At 45.6% G+C, this 17,531-nt stretch overlaps 1 protein-coding gene across 1 annotated transcript in view; it reads right to left on the bottom strand.

Moving 5' to 3' along the window:
- Positions 1 to 17,531, bottom strand: part of LOC142994289 (laminin subunit alpha-3-like) — a 41,911-nt gene that overhangs the window by 10,987 nt on the left and 13,393 nt on the right. Inside the window, exons 10-45 of the mRNA XM_076145047.1 lie at positions 17,143 to 17,274; positions 15,102 to 15,152; positions 14,941 to 14,988; positions 13,823 to 13,957; positions 13,593 to 13,727; positions 13,180 to 13,317; positions 12,724 to 12,776; positions 12,114 to 12,213; positions 10,742 to 10,794; positions 10,531 to 10,636; positions 10,342 to 10,441; positions 10,099 to 10,255; positions 9,418 to 9,556; positions 9,147 to 9,289; positions 8,909 to 9,012; positions 8,399 to 8,609; positions 7,966 to 8,132; positions 7,763 to 7,871; positions 7,580 to 7,677; positions 7,138 to 7,330; positions 6,923 to 7,049; positions 6,602 to 6,750; positions 6,109 to 6,224; positions 5,670 to 5,881; positions 5,363 to 5,567; positions 5,132 to 5,276; positions 4,871 to 5,011; positions 4,264 to 4,425; positions 3,990 to 4,091; positions 3,808 to 3,891; positions 3,379 to 3,609; positions 1,068 to 1,181; positions 586 to 704; positions 410 to 490; positions 230 to 330; positions 71 to 124 (exon numbers count right to left, since the gene is read on the bottom strand). Of these exons, the coding sequence (XP_076001162.1) occupies positions 71 to 124; positions 230 to 330; positions 410 to 490; positions 586 to 704; positions 1,068 to 1,181; positions 3,379 to 3,609; positions 3,808 to 3,891; positions 3,990 to 4,091; positions 4,264 to 4,425; positions 4,871 to 5,011; positions 5,132 to 5,276; positions 5,363 to 5,567; positions 5,670 to 5,881; positions 6,109 to 6,224; positions 6,602 to 6,750; positions 6,923 to 7,049; positions 7,138 to 7,330; positions 7,580 to 7,677; positions 7,763 to 7,871; positions 7,966 to 8,132; positions 8,399 to 8,609; positions 8,909 to 9,012; positions 9,147 to 9,289; positions 9,418 to 9,556; positions 10,099 to 10,255; positions 10,342 to 10,441; positions 10,531 to 10,636; positions 10,742 to 10,794; positions 12,114 to 12,213; positions 12,724 to 12,776; positions 13,180 to 13,317; positions 13,593 to 13,727; positions 13,823 to 13,957; positions 14,941 to 14,988; positions 15,102 to 15,152; positions 17,143 to 17,274 (4,515 nt within the window). The remainder of the gene's footprint in view (positions 1 to 70; positions 125 to 229; positions 331 to 409; positions 491 to 585; positions 705 to 1,067; positions 1,182 to 3,378; positions 3,610 to 3,807; positions 3,892 to 3,989; positions 4,092 to 4,263; positions 4,426 to 4,870; positions 5,012 to 5,131; positions 5,277 to 5,362; positions 5,568 to 5,669; positions 5,882 to 6,108; positions 6,225 to 6,601; positions 6,751 to 6,922; positions 7,050 to 7,137; positions 7,331 to 7,579; positions 7,678 to 7,762; positions 7,872 to 7,965; positions 8,133 to 8,398; positions 8,610 to 8,908; positions 9,013 to 9,146; positions 9,290 to 9,417; positions 9,557 to 10,098; positions 10,256 to 10,341; positions 10,442 to 10,530; positions 10,637 to 10,741; positions 10,795 to 12,113; positions 12,214 to 12,723; positions 12,777 to 13,179; positions 13,318 to 13,592; positions 13,728 to 13,822; positions 13,958 to 14,940; positions 14,989 to 15,101; positions 15,153 to 17,142; positions 17,275 to 17,531) is intronic.

The raw sequence follows: 17,531 nt of genomic DNA, 5'->3' as shown, positions 1-17,531 counted from the left end.
GCCATTCATGTCTCCATCACACCCCAAATCCCATTTTCATCAGATTCAAATCCTATCCGTTTTCCTTCACCTTGGCAGTGCTCGTCTGTGTTTGTGTCTTTGGGCTCCAGCGTGTTCTTGCATACTAAAAAAAGAAAAGAAAAAAGAAATCAAAAACAAAATCAAAACAAAATTAGGATTTATGAAGACATCAAAAATGTTAAATACAGTGACAAGTCCACAATCTAACCTCCAGTCCTCGGGTCACAGCTGTTACCATTGCCGCTGCAATAACAACGCTGACAACTTCCACCGGATGACAGAGGATCGCCATAGAAACCAGCAGCACATCTACGGGACAGAGAAATCATTTTAAAACAAAATATAAAAAATAGTAATGAACTGCTAGTTTGCGTGATGTGATACTCACCTCTCACACCTTTCTCCAGAGTAGCCTGTTTTACAAACACAGTGGAAGCCTCCTTTCATCTCTTTGCAACCTATTGCAAAACTGAAGACAAAGACGGGACACAGTTACGTATTTGCAGAGATGTCATTTCCTGTTTATGTCCGTTGAGAGGCGTTGCATTGTTGTATTACTCCCACCTGTTTGCGGGTGTCCTTAATGGGCAGGGGCACACTCTGCATGTCTTCCGAGCTGCGTTTCCATAGTAACCTTCCTTGCAGCGCTCACATCGGTCCCCAGCCGTGTTATGCTGACAGTTCTGATGACGGAAAGTGTTTGTTAGATCGCTCACAACCAACTGTCTGTCTCTACGCGTGTGTCCAGAATTAAGATGGAAGACGGTCCGATACGGGAAACTGGGAAAACAGTGTGTCAAAATGTCTCCACACACTGTAATCCATGATGCTGCCTGGTTACCTCCCACTTTCAGAGGGGGAGAAGAAGACAAGCTACCAGTAGAAGTCGCTAGTGCTTTGACAAAGGTTCAATCCGTCAGTTGCTAGTTGTGTTCTGAGCTTGGATGATCCCCTGCCAAATATTGACACTAGTGAGTGAGTGAGTGAGTGAGTGAGTGAGTGAGTGAGTGTGTGTGTGTGTGTGTGTGTGTTTGTGTATTCCTTACCAAGCACCTTCCTGTCTTCTCGTCACACTCGTCGGCCAGGTTGTTGCAGTCACATGGTACACACAGGCCCAGGTAAGGCCCTCTGCCATCTCTGTAGAAACCAGGTGCACATTTCTGGAAGAAGAAAAATATAAAAACATGACCCAGTGTCCTAATCACTGTTCATGGTTGTCGCCTATACCCAGACGTACCACTGTGTTTGGATATAGAAACATGTAAAGACAGAAAACAGATCATGTCTGACAAAGAGGGCAGCCTATTGCCTAAACACTGAAGGGTTTAGGCACAGATTTAGATTAGAAACCCATTCACAGTGATTAATACAGTCTTCTTCCCCCCCTCCCTAGAGCCGACAGGTAAGGTGTGTCATGATGTGTGTAGTGGTGAATGTGCAGAGCAAACGGCAATCAACTTTTGACCCACATTGACTGTCACTAACAGCCATGATATGCCCTTTGCTTTCAGAGATAACACAGCACAGCTTAGGTGTAACAATTTGCTGTGACATATCAAACAATCAACCGATAAGAGCCGATTTCATACCTGAACTTGAGTGCCATCATCAGCGCCGCTAAAAGAAGGAAACTGTACGGTCTGTCCGCTATCACCTAAAAAGACCTCGCCGTACCCCTGGGTGCCTGGATCATTCACTGATGGATACACTATGTGCTGATTCCCCTGGTCGTGAAGCGAAGGGTATTGTATCCTCTGAGACCATCTGTCATGGTGCCGTGGGTAACGAGGTCGTTCCCCCCGCTGATAAGGCCGATGGCCAGCGCCGCACAATCCCACCAGAGTCCACCACAGCAGGGTCTGGAGCAGAAAACCTCTCCGCCACTGTCGCTCCATACATGCATCTGACATTGTCAACTGACTGAGAGAAATAATGCCTCATTCTCCTCTGCCTGAGCCTTTTAAACACACACACACTGACACACACACACGCATGCACTGAGGACACGCCCCATCTCCTCCCTGAGTCAGTGCTGCAGACCTGCATGATTGTATTCAGGCATACAAGCATACACATGCATGGATTCTCTCTCTCTCCCTAACACAAACACACACACACAAACACACATACGTCACACTCAGATACATTCACTGAAATGAAGCTGCACGCACAGGCATGCACACACAAGAAGTGAATGGAGAAGAAGAGAAAACTGTACATGATGTTGGGTTTACTTAAGACTGTAAGGGTGTGACTGTGTAAAGCACGTAAAACATTGTCTATCTGTATCACTGTATCTGTGTGTGTGTGTGTATGTGTGTGTGTGTGTGTGTGAGATGTATTGCTATTTGTGAGTTCGGTATGACTGAGAGCAAAGTCAGACATCTTCAAACAGAACTCACACCTGAATCACGCTGTTCAAACACAAAATAGACGCAACTGGGTGTGTCTGCCACACTGAGACACACACCAGCGTGCACTCACGTAGACACAACCTCACACATCCAGCTGCCACACCCTGCATGTGTCAAGGTGAGGTGGCTGGTTCTACCGCCTCGGGCTACCTATAATCAATTTCCCCCGAACACTCCCTGACACACACACACACACACACACACACACACACACACACACACACACACACACACACAGCTCATGTACACACAGTTAAAAAATCTATTGCAACACGTAATGATAAAACATGTGTGTGTGTGTGTGTGTGTGTGTGTGTGTGTGTGTGTGTGTGTGTGTGTGTCGACTAACAAATTCCTGTAAATTAGTAGTTGACAAAATCTCCATTTTGATTATCAGAAAGAAACACAATATCAAAGCAGATTTCCCAGGTAAATTGGGGTAAAGTCGTTACTTAGCAACCTTGCGGGTGTATACATTACATTGGCATGCGCTGTAACCATGCCAGCGACTGAAGCCGTACAATCACTAACATTATGACTGCGTGATTGCGCATCACATCCCACCCTGGGGGCTGAATATTTTGTCTGGTATTTTCCAGTGCGCTCCACCCGAACGCACCGCCGCTGACGGATCTCTCCCACTTTGAAAACACAGCGGCTGGGAGCGGCTCTCCTTTTGGGCGTGTCTGGGCACCTTACAACTACAACACTCTGGGTGCTCCAAGATCATACCAACTCCTCCAGCTACCTCTCCTGTTTTATCTTTAAACAGTTTTCCACCCTTCCATCTTGCCGTCCCACATCTCCACCCTGACTCGTTTATTATACATCTGCATACATTCCAGGGTTTAAGACCGGCATGTCTGTGCTAATCAGTTCTCAATTTCACTTACTTTCACTTTTACAATTACAAACCAGATAAACAGTCTTCAGTCTCTCTCACCTCACAGGAGTCTCCGGAGTATTCTGGCGGGCAGGAACATTTCTCCACAGTGTTGCCAGGACCTCCAGCTCCGGTGCTTGAGGCCTCTTCTATTCCAACCTCCCCGAGACTGAGTCGCTGGCTCCGAGTAAAGTACAAGGCTCGGATTCTCAGGTCCTCCAGATGAGCCAGGACGGTCATCAGTTCCTCTCTGGACACGGGTCTGTTGGATCCTGAGTGGCGCCAGTTTCCCTGCAGACAAACGAGGCAAGATGTTCTCAGACCTACCCTCTAGATTTGCCTTGAAATATGGAACACACATTCGTTGTCTCCGGCAGATGAATCCCAATGTTTAATACGTCAAAATAAAGCAGATTGTAATGAAATCCACCCAACACTTACATATGAGGTATAATTAGCATAAGGTTTTATGTCTGAAGTGGACTTTACCTCCACAAGTTGGACTCTTCCCTGATACAGTTTGTCGGGAAGCGGAAGTTGAGGAGCCAAGTGGACCAGGGTCAGACCTTGACCCTAAAGGTGAATCAAAGTGAACAAAAAAAGCTGTGTTACTGAAACTGGAGAGATAAATTAGGTCCAGGTTAGAAATAACACTGTTCAACTTTACGCACGCTCAGTAGGACATCAGGTCGTCTGTCCATCGGAATCATTCCCTCACTGGGAATACCGAAGGATTTGATTTGGTAGGTGAGGAAGCCGCCATAAGACGACACCTGAGAGAAAGAGGCGGAAAAGCCATGACATCTGGAACTACATCTACAAAATCTAAACATTTACATATTATTATTGCTGGGAATCATTCTAACTTTCCCTTCTTATGCCTCATGTAGTCAGTAACATCAGCGTTCTCATATCCGGTGGGTTCGCTTCCCTTTGTTGACTCACCCTGTTTCCCAGAGAGGAAGATGGTGCCACCCAGTGGAGAACCTGGGTGGTGGGAGGCAGCTCCTGTATGTCTGCCACCACTGTGTTGCTGGCTGTGTTCAGCACAGAGGGAATCTCCTCCCGGTCCACGTTCTCCAAGCGCCAATTATGCATATCCACAATCTATCAACGGGGTATATTTGCCACAGAAACGCTCCATTGAATTTTGACCATTAGGTCACAACGGCACTTGATAACACAGTCGGATTTTTGGAGTTGGTCCATTAGTAATAGATAACTAACTACGATGAACTTACTGTGTAATATAATTATAGTTAGTATGATTAGTGTATTATTTTTCTTCATCTACTCCTGGTCTCACAAATGCGACTCATAAAATGCAGCTATATCCCAAGACAATCTGCACGGAATGGAGCAGTATGACATGCTGCAGTATGGTATGCTAGGCTCTGCCATGGTATGCCCGTCTCCTGAACGCCATCGAAACATGCAGCTTTCAACAAACAAACTATTCCCAGCATCGCATTACATCAATCAGCCAGAAAGCTTTGCAGGTATTAAGTTTCCGCAGGCATGCTGAGGCAAAGCACACCTAGGCACAACACACCTTCGCCCTGCGTTTGCTGGAGCTCTGACACTGATCAGTGGCTCCGAAGCAGAAGCACCTGGTGCAGCCCTGAGGGTTGGAAGGGTCAAAATAGAAGGAACCAGCCTGACAGGCGTCACACCTGACCCCAGCAACATTTCTCTACAAATATGGCAGCAAACAAAAACAGAGCAAGTTACAGCAGGAGCAAGAAAACAGAGGGGAGTAAACAAAGGTGTGTGATTCCTGAAACCACCCACATTGATGAAATCGATAACTCACCTTGCACAAACACTCTCCTGTTTCTTGGTGGCACACACTGGGTGTGACGCCACCCTGATTACAGTCACAAGGCACACAGTTAGGAAAGCCGTAATAACCTGCAGCACAACGGTCACACTGTCGTCCCCCGATTCTTGGCTTGCAACTGCAAAAACCATCGACACGTTATCTGTTTTTAGGCCATCAAACCCACAGGTCATATGTAATAAAAGTGTGATAATTGTCACTCACGTGCATTGTCCAGTGATGCGGTCGCAGTCAGGCCCCGCGCTGGCTTTGATGCCGTTGGGAGAGCACTGACAGTTCTCACAGCCTACTAGAGGGTGATAGCTGAAGGTCTGATTCTGGCAAACATCACAAGCAGGTTTGATGGTCTGTGGAGGGCAGATGCACCTTCCAGTCACCTCGTCGCACAGTCTGCGGCCGCACTGGCACGCTGTGGGGGGGAAAGATGGATGTGGATTTTGGAGCCTGGTGTAAAACTCGTGTATGTGCACATTTGGAAGGTATGGAAGTTTAAATGTAGATGTTCACTCACGTCTGCAGTGGGGGAAGCCGTAGAATCCCGTGGAACACTTTGTGCACCGTCGGCCGATAACGTGCTGCTGGCAGAGACACTGACCTCCAATGGGATCGCACGCAGTTCCTGTGGAGCCGGACTTATCGCAGTCGCACGGCAGAGCTCCGTCGTTATAAGCAGCCACGAGGGAGCGAGCAGAGTCTCTGCAGAACTGTGAGGAGGTCCTAGGGCTGACGGGACAGAATTAGAGCAGTCTTCCAACTGTAGCTGATGTTTTACATGTTATAACCACCAGAGGGCACCTTTTACAAAAACACTTTTATTACGGTGAGTCGATTATCACCATGAGAACTAATAATATCAAAGCATACAAGTCTTATTTCCCAACCCAGTCTGTTTTTATCAATTAAGGTAGTTTAAATATGCATCAATGTGCCTTGAAACAATGATTTCTTACTCAATATAGAAGCCGTCTCCTCTGCAGTGATGTATGAAATCTGCAGACTTATCGAGCAGCTTCTCTTTCAGGAGATCTGGGCTGTAGCTGCTGTCAGGAACCAACAAGACATAATCCTGCACAAAAGACACAATTCACAACAGATGACAAAAGTAAACGCATCAGCACCAAAAACACACAAAATACCTTTTTTTCCTGTGTTGCTGCTTGCTAAAAAGTAAACAATCTCAGGCTAAGAGAGGATAGAATCTAAGCTCTTATGGGGCTTCCAGGTAGAATACAGTCTCTTAATTGTTGTTGTTTGGAATATGATATAACACTGAGGGGAGAGGACGTCAGTGTGCCAAGAGCTCAATCTCAACAACTCCAGTAAGGTGTAAGAAAAACACACAGAAGCTTAAATTCTTTCATTCCATTCATTGGACCCAGATCTTTTCCTTGGAAGAAAGTGTGCAAACGTGAGGGATTTATCATCTAAACTAAAGCCACTGACCAGGATGAGGGTCTTCCCAGGCGGGATGATAACAGAGATAGACGGCGGGCGCCAGGATTGCTGATCAAAGTCCAGAGCAATGCGGCCATCAGCGATGACGACCTCCCTGCAGCCAGACACGGCGGGGCAGAAGGACGCGTTTACTGAGCCTGCAAGAGAGGGAGAACATCAGAGAGGAGAAGGAGGCCATTAAAGCCAAACATGAAGGCCTTTATGTCATGATCCAAGACACTTAATCTGCTCTAAAGAGGGAATCAACCCGTCAGAACCGTAGAGCCAATCAGACACCAGTGACTGGACCATTTCCGAAGGCAAACCTACCGATCCATTCACGCCCTGCATCCACCCGGACCTCAACGGGGAACGAGACGTGCTCAGGTTGGTGATAATGAAGAAGAACCATGTATCTGCCGGGGACGGGGATGTTGGGTCTGAAACTGATCTCGGTCTGGAAAGAAGCAGGGATCACTGTGAATATGAGGCTACAAACAACCAAATGAATATTTCAGCGCTAAAGTTAAAGAGAAGTTTGATACCTGAGGGTATTTAAGCAGGACGCCGTCTCTCTGTGAGTCACGGGGAACTCCGGACTGCCGTCTCCTTCTCCACTCCTCACTCTCTCCTCGTTGTGGGGCGGCGGCCGGTGTGGAGGATAGCTGACCATCACGGGCTGCGTCTAAGAGCCACGCTGACGTCGGCTTATCGAAGCGTCTTGCAACACAGTACTTACTGCAAACAGGGACGGGCGACAAGATGTTGTGCTTAAAGCTTGCTGACGGTGTTTTGAAGGGTCAAAAACACCGGCAACACAACAATGTGACCTCTGGCCTGTCAGGTCTGTGTCTGATGTCAAAGGTGATTATCAGATGTGCAGTCAGAGTAAGAATTAGAGTGAGAAAGGTGCATCTCCTAAGTAACATCTTGCGATAATGGATGCTGAAGACGTCTGAGTGTGACCCCAGTATGACAGTAACTGACCTGTCTTCAGTGAAGCGCCCGTGAGTGGAGACACACAGCACCTTGGGGTCTACATACTCCATGGTGAAGTCCTCTGCCGGAACTGCATAGACTTTGTACTGCAGAGGGAAATGCATGTTGATGTTGCGTCACAATGTGTAAATGTACAAGTTATAATAAGTCTGCTTGGGAGGTTTTCCTCACGAGGAGGAAGGAGGCTGTGGACGTCTGCAGAAGAATATCTGTCCTGTGATCAAGCTGCAACACTGCCACGCGATTGTTGCTGTCCACCGCCACACTGCGACACAAAAAACTGCAACACAAAAGTTGAAAAACTGTATTGTACTTGTATTTTGATTTATACAATGAACACAAAAGGAAGCTGGAGCAACAAATACAGGACTTACCTAAAGGCACAGCTGTAAATGTTAGCCCGAGCAGGAATCTGACCATGTGACCCCTGCCCACCGATGAGGATGTTTACATTCTGGACCATGTCCTCCTCGCTGGCATACTCCAAGACGAGGACATGTGGACCAGGACGAGCCACACGCAGACTCATCTGGAGCTGAGACTACAGGACACAAGACCAAACTTTCACAAATAGAAGACAAAAGAAAAGGCTCAAATGAACTCCTAACTAATAAGTACATAAAGATCAGATATTAAAAATCTGACTTAAGACTTGAAGTGTAAACAAAGCCCAGGCTCTTGCTGTTAATGTCAACATTGGACCACTTGGTAGGAACGTGATCAAGAACCTCAGATGACCCCGACAACGGAGACGGACTATCAATCCAATAGCTCAGATTCGAGACACTGTATACTGAATGTGGGCACCTGTCTCCCGCTGAGAGCAGCCATCTCCGGGTGATCGGCGGTGGGTCGGCTCACGCGGGTCTGCCTCGTCCTGCGCCCGCTGCGCCCACTGTGCTCATTGTGCCTGCTGCGCCCGCTGCGCCCGCTGCGCCCACTGCGTCTGGAGAGGGTCCCCTGTGAGCCCAGGGCGGAGCTGAACCCGTCCATCGACACGTGCTTATACAAGAGACAGCTAAGAGAAACAGACACGTGCAGATGCAGACACAGTCAGACATCAGCAGCAACACTAACTGTGACAGAAACAAGACAAGGGCTCATCATCAAAAATATGAATATACTAAAAAACCTTTTGATTGATACGAATAAGAATGTAGAATAAAATCTAACATCATCAACAACTTCATCTATATGATTGGACTTATAATAGCAATAAAAATAGCTGCACATTGTAAAATGAATACTCTTCATTTGTCCCATATTAACTGAACTTAACGCACTTAAAATTACTTAAAAAAAACACCAAACTCTTACTTTGTTTCCCTGTTTGGCCTGGAGATGTAGGTGCATGGCTGGGTGATGGTTTCCTGCAGTAGTGGAGCCTCATAGTAATCCCGGGGCAAGAGCACCAGATAATCCTGTGGGAATAAGAATAACAAAGTCTATTTCAGGTCTTGGGTATATTTGCTGTTGATGGCATCATATCCAAATTACGTTAGGTTGCTTTATTACTGTGGTAAATCATCATTTCTACGTCATTGTCCTCACTCACCAGCAGAACTCCCTCCGCTTTTATGATGATGATCCACTTCCCAGGGGTCAACTCGAAGGGCTCGGCAAAGCCTTCGCCCGGGACAGTGAGGAACATCGGGGAGGGACTAGCCGGGAATACCACCTCCATACTCCGTTCAGGCCCTGCAGACAGGCCAGCAGAAATGAAATCATCAGATTGGAGACAGATATTCATCATGCGGGAATTACTGCAATTTTGTCACAAACAAAATGATTTAGTCCTTTTATTTTTAGTTTCAAGGCAGCCCTACCTGTGGTCCCCCTGTTATTGGTAGCCGCGATGCTACCGGTGACACTGGTGCTGCTCGGGTTAATAAACCGCAGAACCACACGGAACAAGTGCGGCCTTGAACCGTTCGGGTCAACATGCACTATTACTCTGACTTCACTCTGCAGGGAAGAGAGCGACACACACACACACACACACACACACACACACATAGCTGAATGCAACCTGTACAGGATTGGAGTAAGTGGTGGGGTGAAGTTCTGGCGAAGGAAGGATGGATTAATAAGCAAGCTGAGCAGAAAAACAGGTTAATCAAACAGACAGACCCATGAGGGAGATAGAGATGGAGGAGAGTGAAGCCGAAGGAAGAGAGGAAGGCCCTTCACTTACAGTCGCAGCAAGAGTGAAAGCCAGCTTCGTCCACCATCACCATCTTTGCTCTGACCCGCGCTCTCCCCTTTCGTTTGGGAGTGGCATAGCGAAATACAATATGGAAAGGGCCAGGAAAGCCAACGGTAAGCGTTAGGATGACTTCCGGCTGAGGAAAGATAGCGTTAGTTCAAAGGAGAGCGACAGGAGAGCATCAGGTACAGGCGCAGAGGTACAAGGGGAAGAAAACATGGCGGTGGGTGGCGTCGTCATGTCATCACATCAATGTATGGAATGTGTCTTCAGGTGCATAACGTGGTACATATGGACTCACCTGTGCAGGGGACATTATAGCATAACCTCTCCAGCTGAAGACTGGGAACTCACGGGGGTCGTAACCAAAACGTACTGGCCTGGAATTAGGCGTGGTGCCATCCTCCACCTCAAACTTCATTTGGTGTAGAGTGGGGAAGTAGTGGTCTGGCGCCGGTCTAACACGATACACAACAATTCAAATGAAAACCAAATCAAGCTTTCTGCATTGTAACATAACGCAGCAGTACCAGCCTCATCTTACTCTACACATGTGCGGCTGATGATATTTTTCCGACATTGGCACTGTCCCGATAACTCGTCACACCCTCTGCCTACGGCGCCGCCGGCATCACACCGACAACCTGTCAGACAGAGGGAAAAGAATAATTACACGGAATGAAACCAGAAACAAATTCAGACATCCTGAACCTTCTCGTGCCTGACTAGTTACCTTGGCAACCAAAATAATTTCGCTTCTGGAGCAGGAAGTATCCATCCTCACAGGTGTCACATGCTTGTCCACATGCATTCGGCTTACAATGACACTTCCCGTTTTTCTAGAGAAAGGCATTATGATAATCAGGGATCAATATGAAAAAATACAAATCTATTTCTATGCAGGACTTAGCAAAGCTGTACTCTAGGGGCTTGTCAAGACTCACCTGATCGCATTCCCCAACACCACTTAGGGTCCCTTTGAGATCACAGCGACAGTCTGACAGGAGGAGGAGAGAATGGAGAGGAAAAGTTATGTTATGTGAAGGTGTGGGGGTCTGCAGTGAATAGACTCTGATTACAGGACTCTTTCACTTTCATGGGTGAAACACACGAGCACAAACAAAGCCAATCTCCAGAAAAAGCTGCACATAAAAAGCCCAAGGGGGCAACCGGCTTCCAAAAGACCGAAGAAAGGCCTGGCCACGGTCTAACAGAGGCATTCTTAGGATATTAAAAGCTCCTTTTTTTCTCTTCTTGTATCTCCCAGCAGCACGACGGTGATAACATTCTTGCTAGAGAGCAGAACTGTAACATAAGACAGGTATCTGGACAAAGCCTGAAGCTGTTCCTTTACAAACTGGATGAAGGGAGCCACGCATTTTCCCCTATTAAGTATTTTCCTCGGATTAGTGCCGACTTATTCTGGGTGCACGTGGGGGCGGCACAGGAGTCCATTATGGCAGGTTTGTTTGGTGACACAGGGTCGTTTTTCTATACCATCATACTGTGAAACCTGAAACAAGTTCACTTACAGTTCTACTTTGCCTGTAATAACGTGTTCCCCCCCCCGCCTCCCCCTGCTCCGCTCTGAGACACGAAAGCAGATCTGGCCTTGTTGACAAGGGTATGTTGACATATCCTCTGGGCAAGAGGGGCCAAGACCCATATCAGCACCCTGGTAAGAATGCATCTGGTGATTTAATACTGCTGAAACAAATAGGGCCGGTGATCAGGATTAATAATGGCGGGGAGAGAACACTGAGGCAGGCTGACAGGTGTGCAGGCAGGCAGATTGCTTTTAACAAGGTACATAATTATTAACACTGGAGAGCGTAGACCTCTGCCAAGGCCGAACAAGAAAGACACAGGTTGATACACGTTTGAAGACCTGTGTGTTACTGTGCAGCAACTCCATTAATGCTCCTCTTATGGACTGTGTGTACACATCCGGATCCTTATCTGAATGTGGACCGGCTGGAGCATTAACACAGCACATGTTTTGATGATGGGGGAAACCGGACTGCCGGAGGAAACCCAAGCAGACGTAAACTTTCTGGTTTCATGCAGGACCTTCTTGCTGACCGGAAACAGTGCTACACATAAGTCCACTGTGCTGCCCGAGAAATCATTTGCTTAATTTATCCCCAGATCTTGACACACAAAAATGAATGGGTTCTACCACTGAGTTAAGTTGAAGATTGGCCCATGGATTTATCAACAAATAAACCAACACATTTGGGTGAGAACATATACTTAGTGAAGTAGTTAACCAGATTGTAATGTGTTTAGGTCTTAGGTTCTTAGCTGGTCACTTGCCTGTACATCCAAGAGGACTGCCAGTGGCCAGGTTCCAGTACAGAGGTTTGCACCTGTCACACAGGGTTCCCTCTACGTTTGGTAAGCAGCGACAGGAGCCCTGAGATAGATCATGAATATGTGAGATATCTGGCACATAAGGATTGTGTTCACTAAAAAGACTAAACTACTGCTGATCATCAGAATGTACAAGTTATTTGTGTATCAAATTATCAGTGTGTGCATTATGTACTACAATGACTGGACATAAGAGCTTTCGTTAGGAAATAGGATGCTGTACATTCCAAAATAAAATGCCGTACCAGAAACAATAAGTGGCACTCGGATTACTTAACGTTGTTGTGTTTCTTTTTAAAAAATGGAAGGAAGCGTCTTTTCCTTTTTTTTGATTAGATTTATGTTGTGAAGAGGAAAAGCACTTCCTACAGGATGAAGGTTTGGCAGGGCTGCAGGTTTTATCAGTTATAGGAATGTGAGCGCATTTGAATCCACACCCAGATGGGCTTGTGCTGCTTTTAGACCTGAACCACTCCTGCTAACAGGGCAAATAAAAACACGATCAACTTTGGAATGCGATAAGATCACAGATAACGTATAGAGGGCAGTGTACCGTTTGAGGATCGTTGTGTTCAGATCCCGCTGGGTTACACTGTCTGATCGGGGCTGGAAAAACACAGTGAAGACACAATGAATCTGCATACTTATATGATTAAAATTGCCAAAGTAAAAGGCAAAGGAACATGGATCTGTTACAGTTCTTATAAGGAATCATGTCAAATAATGGAAGTTCCAGTTAAAAAAAGAACAATCAGTACAATACAAACGGCTTAAAAATCTGTAAAGGGATATTATGCTTTCTTATTTCCATTTCCTGCTTTCCCTTGCTGGAGCACTGCAATGCACACTGAGTAAAAATAGTCCTCCCCTTTTTGTCTCTTAAACAGTCCACTTCGTTCAGACCACTGGTATAACTTTCCACTGATAGATCTTGCTGCCTTACACACTTAGTTGTCACACACTTCATTTATGAGGTATTAATGTGTCCGGTCCGGTCCGGTCTGATTACCTGAGCACCGAGGAAACCTGAGTCCAGGGACGGAACATCTGTCACACATCTGGCCCAGCACCCCCGGGAGGCACAGGCACTGGCCCGACAGCGGGTTGCACGTGGTGTCATATGAGCCGTCCCGTGAACACTGACACACTGAGGACAACAAGGACAAAGATCTATAAGCATAAGCCGGCGGCGTCATCGCATTTGCTTGTTTGTGATTATGATTCCTGATATTTCCCAGCCTATATCTATTCTTGGATATGTAAGTCCATATAAGAGCAAAACCATATTTATCTCTGTAGGCTATGTGGGAAAATGAGGATGTTTGCTCCGTAGAGACTCGAGACGAACCATGAGCGCCGTGATCACATGCACCCAAAGCATGTCTCTGTCATAGCTTCTGTACAAATAGAAACCAAACTCACCAGCGCACTCTGGGTATCCATAGTAACCTGGCGCACACTGGTCACACTGCTGTCCCTCGTAGTTGGGCAGGCAAACACACCGACCATTTGAACTGCAGACGTGGTTAGCAACACCAGCCCCATCACAGAGACACTCTAAGGAGGAGAGGAAGAATGTTGGAGCAGCTGCTTGTTAAGACATGAAAACCACAGATCAAATCAATCAATAATCAATCATTTGTTCCTCTCACCCTGGCAGGTTGGGAAGGAGTGGTATCCTGGTTGGCAGCGGTCACATCTCTGCCCCTCCACACCAAGGCGGCACAGGCAGCGCCCTGAATTATCACACCCCTGGCTTGTTGTCCCTCTGTAGTCACACACACACTCTGTGCACACAAACACAGGAGAAGCTCTTTATTTTAATGCCAATATCAATAATCCAGTTAACTACAGCAAACAGATGTATAAATAAGGAATGCTGTATTGATTCTGCTGGTTAAAAATTTGCCTTTGCTGTCGCTGAACAAGATCGGAAAGACAAACATTTCCGGCAAGTTGAAGTACAGCTACGTTGGTGCACATGTCTTGCCAAGCCTCGCCTGCTGATGGCATGTGAATAGACTTGGCACTGAGACAGCCACCGTTCAAATCCCTTCCCTGTTAGTTCATGGGATTGAAAGACGGTATCTTGAAAAGACACGTTCAGGAAAAGTCATTGTCTGCCTCCAGTGTCTGACAAAAACAAAACACTGTAGCTCTTTGCTTTAACTGCAATGCTTTAATACTAATTGTGGGTTTCCCAAACTGAACCCCACTAGAGAGGGAATGTAATAGGGAGCCCATAGCTATTCATAGGCTGGCTGGTTCTCCATGAAAAATCCCAGCTGACTACTGCTATCATGAGAGGACAGAGGCCAACTTGAATTCTCATGACAGATATGATCATTTAAGCCCATCAGCCTGCAGTGCTGGACAACTGTGAGAGCTTATTCTAATACGATATCAGTATATGTACATGCAGATAAAACCCAATATAGTATTCACAATTCACAATGATCTTTAGTCATGCATATACAGTATACACACTTTGTTAACAAACCCTGGTCACGCGTTCTTTACATCTAACCCTTTGGTAAACCCTGTCAGACTCAGTGGTGCCTAACAAAGCCCTCTTTAACAGCCTGAGTTGTGTGTTAGGAAATGCCATTCAGGTTACTCAAGAAGTCAAGGCGTTTCCCTGTAAAAAGGCTCTTCATCAGGGTATCAGCAGACTGTTTTTGTGATAGGTACGGCGCAGACGAATCGATAACAGAGCCCAACATAGCCATGTAATCACCCCCAGCATCGGTTCAATTCATACAGTACTTACGCCGACAGCTGGGTGAGCCAAAATAACCAGGAGGGCAGGCACTCGGGTCTACAGGGAGCAGGAATAAATGATGGAGAAGAGAAGAGAAAACACATGGATCCTGAGTGTTTAATGTCAAATTACGCTGATTCGATCTTTCTGTTTTTGTTTACTGAGCTTACCCACGATGTGACCTGCGGGTGATTTGGTGGTTGTCTCATATACAGGATATCCTACAACAGACAGGAGTAAAAATGAAGAACATCAGCAATACAAGATCAAGTTCCAGCTCGAGTTTTACTGCTTCCAGCGGGTAGATGTTTTTGGTATTTAAGTATTTAAAATCACATTACAATAAGATTTTCAGCAACACCTGAGATGGTTATATTACTTTGGAATTGACAAAAAATTCTGGATCAGAATCATAGATCTGGATCTGTTCCAAATTTAAGATTTAAGATACTTTATTCTAGTAATTTTGCATGCAATTCATGGCAATCACACACAATTGATATTTGTCTTGCAGGGCAGCTATTCTACGGTGCCTGTGGAGCAGCAAACTGGCAACTCACCAGCTACCAGTCCACTTACTTGGTCCATACGGGACTCAAACCGGCGCCCCTCCAGTTCCCAAGCTGAATCCCTATGGACTGAGCTACTGCCCTTTAGCTTCTTCCCTGGGCCATGGCCCAACCTTCCAGATCTCGTCTCAATCGGTTCATAACTACATAAGCCCACTAATCCTGCAATCCCTTCATGTAAACAATGAAGTATAAAGTGACTACCATCTACCATATCACCATTTATCTGACATTAAATCCCGTCCTGGGGGCCATGATGTATGATTTTGATAGAATGACTTGTAGCAGCAGAGACGCATCTGCGGTAACCCATAAAGTTTCCGACTGGGCGTGTCCACATGTTTAGACTCAATGCCAACAGCCTGGAGATAAGAGACTCAGGTTCATGATAACTCACCTGATAAGTCTTTCTATTCCACTCATAAAATGATATAATGAAATAATAACCCACACCTCACCTTTTAATTTCAAATGTATACTACATGACAAACAATCCAAGTAGGGCACAAAACAGATGTTAATGTGAATCCTTAGAGGGAAAACATGCCTGAACACGTAGTAGAAGGGTTCATATCTGAATCAGGTATTGACTAACTTATTTTATTACAATCCTTTAGAATCACAAGTAGAGGTAATTGCACCCAGCACTGTGAAAAATACAGCTTAAAGCCATTTTAATGAACAAAATTGGTGAATCAATCAACATTATATTTATATACCAATACATACTTATTATGTAAAACCAGTTTGTAATAAAACGGCTGCGAATTGTAAAAGATAGAGATTAGCTGAATTTATTGTACACTGATCTTTTCTCATACAGTAGATGTAAAACTTTCAATATTAGATTTTATAATGAATATACTATATACAGTATATATAGAATGAGGATTTTATCACTTGGACCTGGATCCCAAGTGAAATCTCATAACCCAACCGTGAGTCCTATGGGAAATAATTCCAGTTATCCACCATCCTCCATAAATGTCTTCCATTCACACTCTCACAATGTGCGAGAGCAGATAAACGCCATTGCCAAATTCACACAGACATGCTGAAAAGGATTCTGCCAGGGAAACAAAGACTGCTGAGTGACATTTTACGGAAAAACACCAAGGAGAATTACTTTGGAGAAAAATGAAGAAATGAGTGGCTCAATGTTACACCCGGGTAGATATCTGGGTTTACAGCAGGATCAGAGAGAGATGAGATGGGGCCAACTTTCTCTCTGTGTAATACCTTGGTTTTTACATTTAGATGGATGTACAGCATTTGGAATGTGCAATAACGGCAGCTAATACTGTACACCGCAGCATGTTTTCTGCATGTAGCCCTGCAGCATCGTTTGCAGGGCCCTGTCAGATAAGATTTCTCTAAAAGAGTCTGATTCTGCCCTTCAGGGGACAAACCGTCACACTGTGAAGACACCAACGGGTGAAAAAGGTGAAGTTGAAATCAATACCAGCAATTAGAGAGAGAGGTCGAGTTTTTATCGACCCCGAAAACCTTTGACAAACTGCATTCTGACATACAGGCACAATATTTTCTCATAAGTTTGATATGAGGAGATAAACATTTGTATTTATCTTAATTTGCAATAATTCCATTATTCATGTCGCAGAAGCAGCATAATGAAACTTACGAATGCACTGAGGGTAGCCATAGTAACCGTCAGCGCAGCGGTCGCAGTTCTCTCCATTGATCTCTGGCCTGCAGATGCATCTTCCAGATCCCATTTCGCAACCAGCTGTAGTCCTGGGATCACACCTGCAGGCTGGTCGGTCACATTATAAATTTGAATCATTCAGCACATCCAGAGAAAACAATGCTAACATTCACTTGTATGACGAGTGAGAATGTTGAAAAGCAAGCGCTCGTGTTTTCAACCTTCCTCGATTTGAAAATGAGAGGTTTCCAAAGTAAATAAAGATTACTGAGCCTTTGTGTTTTGCCAAAGGAACTCCTTCCGCCTCTAAGCCCCCTTAATTGAATTTGTGGCTTCAATGGTTAACTTTCAAAGCACTCAGGGCA

The sequence above is a fragment of the Genypterus blacodes genome, unplaced genomic scaffold (assembly GCF_046128005.1).
Source record: "Genypterus blacodes isolate CSIRO-AG114 ecotype Tasmania unplaced genomic scaffold, CSIRO-AGI_Gbla_v1 ptg000029l_1, whole genome shotgun sequence".
NCBI classification, from domain to species: Eukaryota; Metazoa; Chordata; class Actinopteri; order Ophidiiformes; family Ophidiidae; genus Genypterus; species Genypterus blacodes.
The sequence above is the reverse complement of the archived record's forward strand: the minus strand, read 5'-3'. Positions and strand labels throughout refer to the sequence as shown.